Below are 10,651 nucleotides of genomic sequence, written 5' to 3' on the forward strand. Positions count from 1 at the left end.
CCACGCACCGCTTCGTTACACCATAAGGTGAATATTGGTAAAAATAGTGTATAGTGTAGCAAAGGCGGGGAGTGAGAAATTTCAGTCACTGGTGACGTTTGCGGCAAGAGTCCCAAGACTGAAATATTGTTGGTCACTTGCCACGGCCCTTTGCCACACATACTATTTTTCGTTACGCCTCTGTTTCATATAGAACGGCATGAGTGTAACCCGTTCCTTCCAGCTAGTATCCAGCATGTATATTTTAATCTGATTTGTACAGTTATAAATTATAATATCGCCGAGTAGTAGGTATTTCCATTTTTCCGCATGCTCCTAACGTTCTGGGATTTCCACTTTACCGTCCGCGGGTCGAAAAAAAAAAGATTTACATCTTCAACTGTATCGACGCGAAACAGTATAGGTACACCATAAGTCATAACTATTCATTGGGCATAAGTTAATAAATGTCATAAGACACACTGGCGTACAGTGGTGTAGCCAGAGGGGTGTTTTGGGCGTTGTAACCCCATTAGTCGTTTTTATGCAAAATATAAAATTATAAACAACAGAATGACCTGACAATTGAAATAACTTTTTTGTCACGCCTGCACCGAAAGTTTAGTTTTCGATGAAGCGTTGGAAAGTGACGTTTTTCCGTCCAGAGTGCGGTAAAGTGGGAATCCCCAAAAGTACCGGGCGGTAAAGTGGAATTTCCCAAAAGTACTGGGTGGTGAAATGGAAATCCCCAAGAGTACTGAGCTCAGATATCACGCGTATTCTTTGAATAAACAGACACTAAAATCTATACTATGGTCCTTACAAAACATACACTTTTGGTTACATCTTATATTCATATTATAACCTCCATGCATGACGCTTAAAATAAATAAAACCACATCGTTTCTTTCATGAAATATTGATTTCGTAGAATAGTCTGGTTGTTGCATAGATCTGTTGTATCATGCATAATATATCAAAATTATAATTAAAACTAGGTTAAGTAAACATTCATATGTAACAGGTAAAATACCGAAACAAAACAAATCAAATCATACAATACTCAATAAGCTAAGTAACATCATAGAAACAATTATGCATTCCACCAAATTAGGATAAGATAACAATTATTATGTATTACAATAACAATTAGTATAATTTTAAGCATAGTCAGTAAGTATGATGTAACTAGGTTAAACTTATCGATATTAATATCGATCCTACCAATAGTGCTTCGATTGTAATATTGATATATAAGTAATATGGGAAGACAGAAAGAGGGTCAGTGAGTGGTGATCGTGTGACTCGATCGCCACTGGACGTCAAAATTTAATAAAAGTGCTCATTATAAATATAAAGTTCGTTTATTTGTGTACGTCTGTTAACGGCGTATACGACAGATCCTAGCCTCAATTACCTTTGCCGTGATGGCGCGATCAATGAACGCAGAGGCATGACAAAAAAAAGTATGTGTGGCTCGTGCGGGAAGGCAATTTCAGTCTTGGGCGAAATGCGGCCCTCGCCTATAGGCTATAGCTCGTGCCCCACACGTCACCCGTGACTGAAATAGCTCACAAATTGTTAAATGCATTTTGGAAGTACAATCAAATATAGTATTATAATATAGTAAAATATTTGAACGTAGTTACCGATTTACCTGGGAATCATAATTATTATTTTAAAAAAATAGTTGTTTTGGACTAATATTTATTAAGTTACTATTGTGTTTAGTATTTATTACAAATTGACTGTATAATATTATATTATACTATAAGTATATAATCGTATAATATGTATATTTACAGTTGATTTGGTGAACTAAAAAAACACAAGACTTTTATAAATGGAATTTATTAGACAGATACGTATTCTAGTGAGTGGTGGTAAGTAGTGTGTGGACATTTATTCACTAAAAAGTATCAAAATAAGTCATATAATAGGTATGTAGACAAAATCATGAAAATATGCAAGAAAAAAAAACATTATAGGTAATTGGATAATATTATAAAAAAACACACAATTTGTAATTGATAATTTTCAGTACGTGTTCATACATTTATGAAATATTATTATAATTTAAACCAAATGAAAAAATGTATAATCAGGTATCTTAATATCTTTATTTCAATAACCATTTATAGTGTCTAAAAAAATAATTTTTGTATTTTTTACACGACGAAATATTATACTATACATTTTCATTTATGGTCGTAAAGATTAGGTACTGACACTCGATACGACAAAAAGTAAAAATATTCACGGTCTACTGATAAGACATCGCCTGTATTAGTTATTAATTTTAAACTTTGGGAATGATTATCGGTCCACCGATACGACCTTAGCACGTACGATTTTAATTTTGATATCTACCATTAAGTCATATCTACAGTATGCTAAAAGTCGGCCTCATATACAAATGGCCTATTGTAACATTCATGACGTGATCTGCAATTTTCGAATAACAAATTATTATTTAGCCTTAGCTATCAGTTGATAGTTGACTGTCGTAACGCACGCACGTTCGTATATGCTTCTCGACTATCTATACAGTTATACGTTTTCTTTTTGAATTGTACTGTCTTTTTTAATTTTACTTTTATACCTCTGTTTTATTTTACTATGGAGGACACTAATTTTTCTGATAAATTGGACGACAAAGTTTTCAAATCCATCAATGAAATCAATGATCTTAGCGGTAAGTTACATAATATCTAAGCAATTTAATCTTAATGAACTTCTGACTAAAAACAAATCAATTAAAACTAAAATTGAACAACAAAAAAAATATCTAAATTGGAACTTAATCAATAATCATACCCGCTCAACAATATTAAAACAAGAAAAAATATTTGCTGAGATTAATGACTGTCAGTCTAGAAGTTGCAACGTTATTAATATATTTAATCCAACTGAAACCCAGTCAATGGCTGACGACAAACTGAGTACTTCTAATATATTACGTTAAATTGATGTCATTGTTGATCCTATAAGTGTTCTACGTTTGGGTAAATTATCAAATAAAAATAGGCCTATTTGAGTTACTCTGCCTAGTCAATAAGATGCTTTCAAAATTCTAAAAAATAAACATAAGCTTAAAAATCTGGATTCTTTTAAAAATATTACTGTATCAACGGAGAGAACTCTGCTTCAACGAAATATCTTAACAATCCATTAAGATGAATTAAATGCAAGAAAAAACGCAGGTGAAAATGATCTGTTTATTAATTATAATTATAATTTATATGTTGTTTCAAAAAACTGATTAAACACCTAATTTAAATATAAATCACTTATCAATATATTATCAATTATCAAAATAGCCGTGGTTTAAATAGGTACCTATATTAAATTGGACGTTTTTTTTCGTATTTTGACTCAACTCTTTCTTTCAATATGCATTATTTAAACATTAAAAAAATACATCTACTACATTAGGATTCATAAATAGGACTTGTAAAGATTTTACTAATTCCGATGACTTAAAAACTCTCTATACTTCTCTGGTTAGGTTCTAATCTGGAATACAATTCAGTCATATGGTCACCTACTAGTATTGTTCAGAAACAAAGTTTTGAAACTATTCAAATCGATTTATTCGATTTATTTCGTAAAATTTAATATCCTTCGTCAACCACACTCAAAATGTACACCGTTGTTAATCGTATTAATTACTATGACCAGTCTAGCTGAAAGGAGAAAAATCATGGATTTGAAGTTTCTTCATAAAATAGTAAATGGTTATTTAAACCGTCCTGAATTACTCATCTGCTTAAATTTTAACTGTCGATCTAGATCTGCAAAAACGTATTCCATTCCATTTCAAAGAATAAATTATGCACTGGGTTCACCTATTAATGGATTAATGGAAGTAGCTAATGACGTCCAGGTAGATTTATTTAATTGTCATTCTTTTGATTGATTTTGTTATTATATTACTTATTATTTATTATTTATTATTAAATAACTATTATAAATTATTATTATACTTTATTTATTATTTATTATTACTTATTATTTTATAACTAGTCATAAAAACATTATACCCAACTAGTTTTTTTTTAAATTATTGTCTACACAATTGTTTTGCTCAGTCAAGAAATCCACAGTATTTTTGTGAGCGTCTGAGTTTCACAAATCACAGCGAACATTTGAAAATTATTTTGAATTAGAAAACCATAAAATTGTTTCAATACATATCTAAGATTTTTATAATCTAATACAAAAATACAAAATTCCCCATTAGTTTTCATACCTATTGCATAAAAAAGTCTATGCAACGAATACATTTTTATTAAATTTATGTACCCACTGGCCCAACTTTTTCATTTTTGAGTTACAGCAAAAAAAAAGATTGTGTCAAAATATTTACCAATAAAAACACTTTGATAATATACTAATTTGCAGGTATCTGTTCTAGGTATAATTCTGTGATCTGATCAGTCAGAAATTGTATATACCTAGTCTAAACAATATATTGCTTTATCGTTTATTAGATAAGTGTTCAATATAAACAAAACTATCAAACTTGAGATCCCTATTAAATAATTCAGCAATAATTGTGTATTAAATAATAATAGTTAAAATATACCTTGTATGTGTGAATATTAAATTAATTTTTATCTATTTCAGATAAAAAAATGGTGGAACTCACTGCAAATTTAGAAACATTGCGCTCGGCAATTCATAATTTTTCGTTTTCTATGTATAAGGTAAAGAATTAATTTTTTTAGTGTACATATCATACGTTTACCTAATAGTTAATAATCTATAGGAAGTAGCTAAAACTGAAACGGGAAATATTTTCTATTCTCCATTCGGTATCCATTTGATTATGTTTATGGCTAGTACTGGAGCAGCTTCAAAAACATTTGATGAAATAGTAGCCACTATACATCTAAATGAATCTTCTCATTCAATGGAAACATATAGAAAATTATTGGAAGACTTAACAGTGAGTTTGTAATTTATTTATAATAAGGTTTTATTTATCAATATGTATTTTTATAATAATATACAAATATACCTATATATTATTTTACTGTTTACTAATTTTACCATAAAGGAATTGAAAGCAATGAATTATTAATTTATTCTCAAATATCACGGTAATTTACTTTAGGTTCTGAGCGGAGCGATGATTTTACAATGATGTTTTTTTTTGTTTCTGTCATCACCTTTTAGGACAGTAAAAGTGCTTGGATTTTCTTCAACAGTATCTTTTGTGATAGGAAAGTGAATCTAGTTGGTACTTGGGGGGGGGGGGGGGGGGGTCGAAAACAAAAGAAAAATTAAGGAAAAAATGAGAATTTTTACACAAAATCGATTTATTACAAAATATTTTAGTTTTTATGTAACTCTAAAACAAATGACCATCTACATGGTATTCTTACTGAATGTTTATATTAACATTTTCTATACACGGTCATATTTTCAACATATTTTGATTTGTTTTAAACTGTTTACGGAAATTTGCAGTTTCCAATTTTTTAGCGATTTTGTTATTTTGTTGGAATTCAATTACAAATAACTGTAAGTACATGTAAATTTGAATGAAAGTTTATATTCTCATTTTATATACACCATAAATATTTTGCCTTTTTTTGAGCTGTTTACGGACAATTTCAAACATAAATTTTTTTAGTTTTTTTTTCTATAGATATCAATACACTTGTATTTGTTGGGCCCAAAAGCGTGAAAATTTAATTCAAGGCTCTTGATATAATATTGATACAAAAGCAGTTTAAAAATGTTAAAAATACATAGGCACATTTTTTTTTATAAGCATTTAAAGTTCTTTTTTTGACAAAATTTATCAAATTATTCTGTAGTTAAAAATGTATAAAATGTTGAACTTTTATAGCTAAGGATTGAAAATTTAAAACGATAAAAAGATTCCACGTAAATAGGTTATATATAAATTACTTTCTTCACAATAATATCATCAAATTTACATAGTAATATCATAGACTGTCTCACCGTCTTCTCTCAGAATCGTTGTTCTTATACAATGATATTATATCATTTAATTCAAATTAGTATGTAACCTACTGTACAACAGAGTGAAACCCACTTTCACACCTTTTTTAATTTAATATCATAATGAAATAACATTAAAGTTTGTAAAATAATAAAATAGAGAGAACTTATAAAAATATAGTTTTGTACTACCTTTATCCTATTTTAGAGTGCAAAAGATAATTTAAAACTGGCAACAGGAATGTTTGTCGATACAGATGTTGATGTTAAAGATAGTTTTGTGAAAAACTCTAAGAAATATTTAAAATCTTCAATGGAAAAATTGGATTTCAAGAATGACCCAGAAAAACAGCGACAATATTTAAATAATTGGGTTTTAATCCAAACCAATAACAAAATCAAAGATTTTTTTTCCAGCAAAGGTTATTTACTTGAATTATATTTTAATAATTAAATATGGATTAGTAACGAGATTATGTTTTAATTTTTGATAGATTCAATTACTGAAATGACTGCCTTAGTATTGGTGAATGCTGTGCATTTTAAAAGTGATTGGGCACATAAATTTAAAGATGTTTATGATGGCTATTTTTATGTGACTCCAAGCAACGAAGTAACAGTCAAAATGTTGAATCTCACACGTGATTTTCAATACTATCATGATACTGTTCTAAAATTCAAAGCACTTGAATTACCTTATAAAGTGATAATACTGCTTATAAATGTAAATTAAAAATTTTGAAAAATGTATTTTTTTGTTTTTTTTGTTTAGCATCATGGTTTTAAAATGATAATTTTATTACCCGATGATAAAGATGGTTTGAATAATCTAGAAAATAATTTTTCAAAATTTAAATTACATGACATTTCAGAGAAAATGACCCAGGAATATGTTGATGTCGAATTACCTCGTTTCAAAATAGAACAGTCACTGGAATTAGATAAAACATTATCCAATGTAAGTATAGTTACGATTAATTAAATTAATATTTATTGATTTACACAATATTTTAGCTTGGATGTCCAACAATGTTTATACCTGGAGCCGCAAACTTTTCTAACATCGCTGAAGATGTTAAACTGCATCTATATGTGACTAAAGTCTTGCATAAAGCATATATTGATGTAGATGAAAACGGAACTGAGGCTGCAGCCGTTACAAGTAATAATAATGTTTATTATCTTAAGGGGTTTTATAAAGCACCCCTTCTCAAAATTTATGTCCGTGAGAACATTAAAAAAATAAAACTTTTAATTTAGTTATAGTATCTAAATATAATTAAATATATAAGCTATTTAAACCTTTTAATAATTATAGGTTTCACACTTAGGAAAGGGTCAAGACGTTCTAAAGATTTTGTTGTTGATCATCCATTTATATTTTTTATTTCAACTATGTGTAATTTTATTTTATTTGTAGGTCGAATGACCAAAATTGATTAAGTAGCACAACATCTTATTTGAGTAATTTTAATATTGGCTTTATATTTTGTGAACAGCATTATTTATTTTGTATCATAAATATTATGTTTGTTAATTTATTTTGTTAACAAATGTTATTGATTTATATTAATAAGATAATAAATATTATTTATTAGAGAAATTCAACAATCTGTTATGAATTTGATTCTTATAAGTTGAAGCATTTTAAAGAGGTGCTCAAACAGGGGCATTGAGGTTCACATTGGAAATTTTATTTTTATTTATTAATAGTTCCCATTGGTTATTTGGGCAGATCGGGTACAAGCTTGCATGAATCGAATTATTGAACATTGCCTACCAAGGTAATTGGTGAAAGAGTTGCCCTTTCTCTGCGATCTGACGTAGTCGGATTGCTTACCAGGGTGGCCGAGTTGTACTTACTGCAGCAAGTTACACCCAAATGTAGTTGAACAATCATAATTTTTTTAAGATTTTCGATTTTTTACGGGTAATTAAGTGCTCGGGTTCTGCTATAAAAATATATATTTACCATTTATACCGCTAGAAACATTTCATATCGTTGTCATTAACCGTTTTTTATATTTACTTGCCGATCACATTAAACGATAAAATTTGAATAAAAAATTATACATATCATCGTCCGAAGGAAAAATAAACAATCAACCACGGGCTAAACTGTGCCGGGTCGTCCAGTATATTATATATATATATATAAATGTATAATACTCGGTTGTTATAGACAAGTAATACTAATCTCAATCTCAATACTTAAATATAAATCCAGGTCAGGCATGTGTAGCTAAATAGCCTAGTTATGTCGCCGTGTTATAATTTCGTTATTGAATAATATTCTAACAATTATAATCTTTATATACATAAATGAATGTCTGTGTGTCCATATTACTATGGCAACCAACCCCGGGAAGCGAATGAATGTTTGTCTGCCTGTGTGCGTGTCCTATGGTTGCCATGGTTACCATGGGTTTTGACTTAAGACATATTGATATTATAGACATTTTATAATTTTATTGATACACCACACACTATCATCAAGATCACTAACTATTTTATTTATTGCATTTTTATTTTATTTTATTAGTTATACCATTGGTATTATTGGATTGATTTCACGTAAACTTTTTATTAGACTCTTTACTTTGTGATTTAAATTGTTGAGTATAGTTTTCTCCGTGTAATTGGGAGAGTTTCTTGAACTAGTTAATTATGTATACCTAATATGACAGCTTAATGTATTTTCCTGTTCTTCTGTCTATTATTTCTATAGCATTGAGTATGTTGTAAGTTGATTTGTATGTTTTTAACCGAAATTTGTCTAAATGTATAATTTATTAACAGATAATATTTGTATGGTTGAATAATTCCTCTGATGGCCGATGGGTATTTTAATGGTAGATAGTATGCTACTTTTACAATATTTTTTGTGTAATAGGTATGCAATGCATTAATGCCTGTTCTATTAGTGCCTCCCCAACATGTTATGCCGTATAAATGTATAATATAATTGAATTACAGAGTGTCATGAATATTATTATAGCAGTATTATACTAGCCTATAATATATAGGTACACTCACACATTAAGAGGACGCCACCCGGTCATTTGTAAACTCCGTCTTACAAACGCACAACATGGCAAATTTTAAGTTCCTGCCTGTAATTATTATTATTATTATATTATATAGGTAATATCATAATATTATAATATATTTTTACGAAAACACCGTTAACGTATAATTATTGGTAATTAAGCCCTGTTATTGTTTACTCGGTGCTTTCATTTTCTTCTTTTGTAACGTTTGAATATTGAACAATACAAACAATAATAAATTATAGGTAATAAATAATGATACTGGTATATCTTCGGAGGAAAAACCGAAGCAAAAAGTACGAAGTATCACTGGCCAAAGTATTATTAAGAGGACGTCACACTCACATGTGTTGTAGTTCTACAACAAATATGGTGCGAGAAAAGTTGTCCCGCGCAAAACAGTTTTTGCTATGTTGTACATTTGTAAGACGGAGACAACACATCCCTAATCCATTATAAATTAACCAAAAAGATACCCATAATATTATTTTTTTTTCTGCACAAATGGCACCATTGTTATTAGGTTGGTATTGCTATTTTTATTATGATTTCCAAATCACCGTGTAACACTATTGCCTGTGTCAATCCTCACAACGCTGAACGCAATGAGGCGACGGATGAAAAGAGTATTGCCGAAACGCGTTCCAGCTATAATGGTAACATATATATGTATAAAACATAGATATATAAAACCACTAGATGGCCGACTTGATAAGTATATCGAAGTCGGGCAGCCATACGTCAAGAGGGCCAAATAGTGGCGCCGAAACCAAAAAAATCAGGTATGGCGAACTTTTAAAACTATGAAACACCACCACCCCACCCCATGATCAATAATATTTGACGTTTACAAAAAATATTTGATATTACAAAGGTAAAAATATTTGATATTACAAGGTTTGATATTAAATCATGTCAGTAATAATCATACAAACTTTGATAAACTTTATTATTTTAAATTAAAATTATACTAACATAATAGAATAATAGTAGGCACAAAAGACTTACATTGTTTAGTACATTAAAAATTTATTTAGCACAGAGCTTTTGCCTGCCATAGAAATTATTATATTTTCGTTGTTTGGTTGAATATCTCTTTCACAGCTGATTTTAATTAAATGTTCAAGTCGATCTTGTATCATAGATGTTCTTAATTTGGTTTTGATAAGCTTCAGTTTTGAAAAGCTTCTTTCTACACTACAACTAGTAACTGGCAGAGTTACACTTAGTTTTAGAACATAAAACAGATTTGGGAAGACAGTAACTAAATTAGCTGTAGAGAAAATTATTTACTGTACGAATTAACAACATAATTCATATTTTATACCTATATAATTTTAACTGTTACTTCCTAATTATAGTTACCTTTTACATCAGGTAGATGTTATTTATTATCACTTCGATTATGTACTATTAATGTTAAAAAAAAAAAAATTGTAGGTATTCAGTTAATCTAGGTATATAATTTTATAAATATAATAAGCAGTAAGCACAACGTGAATCTATATTACATTATTACTTATATTATGCTACATTTCTACCTATATAAATATTGCATATTAAACTAACAAGATTTAAATATTATAATAAATAAATACCCACCTCTGTTAGTAGAAAAAAAACTTGAAATATCTAGAATATTATGT

At 28.9% G+C, this 10,651-nt stretch overlaps 1 protein-coding gene across 2 annotated transcripts; it reads left to right on the forward strand.

The window, feature by feature from the left end:
- Window positions 1-2,316: 2,316 nt before the first annotated feature.
- LOC132952586 (serpin B4-like) lies at window positions 2,317-7,552 on the forward strand. Of its 2 annotated transcripts, XM_061024916.1 has the most exons (9): window positions 2,318-2,674; window positions 3,772-3,865; window positions 4,609-4,688; window positions 4,751-4,930; window positions 6,164-6,377; window positions 6,450-6,658; window positions 6,728-6,913; window positions 6,970-7,117; window positions 7,274-7,552. In XM_061024916.1, exons 3-9 carry the CDS (start codon window positions 4,617-4,619, stop codon window positions 7,396-7,398), a joined length of 1,134 nt encoding a protein of 377 aa, XP_060880899.1. In that variant the 5' UTR covers window positions 2,318-2,674; window positions 3,772-3,865; window positions 4,609-4,616; the 3' UTR covers window positions 7,399-7,552. The 2 variants fall into 2 exon arrangements, with proteins under 2 accessions (XP_060880898.1, XP_060880899.1); XM_061024915.1 differs by lacking the exon at window positions 3,772-3,865 and having other exon boundaries at window positions 2,317-2,674.
- The last annotated feature ends 3,099 nt before the right edge of the window (window positions 7,553-10,651 follow it).

The sequence above is a fragment of the Metopolophium dirhodum genome, chromosome 9 (genome assembly GCF_019925205.1).
Source record: "Metopolophium dirhodum isolate CAU chromosome 9, ASM1992520v1, whole genome shotgun sequence".
Taxonomy (NCBI): domain Eukaryota; kingdom Metazoa; phylum Arthropoda; class Insecta; order Hemiptera; family Aphididae; genus Metopolophium; species Metopolophium dirhodum.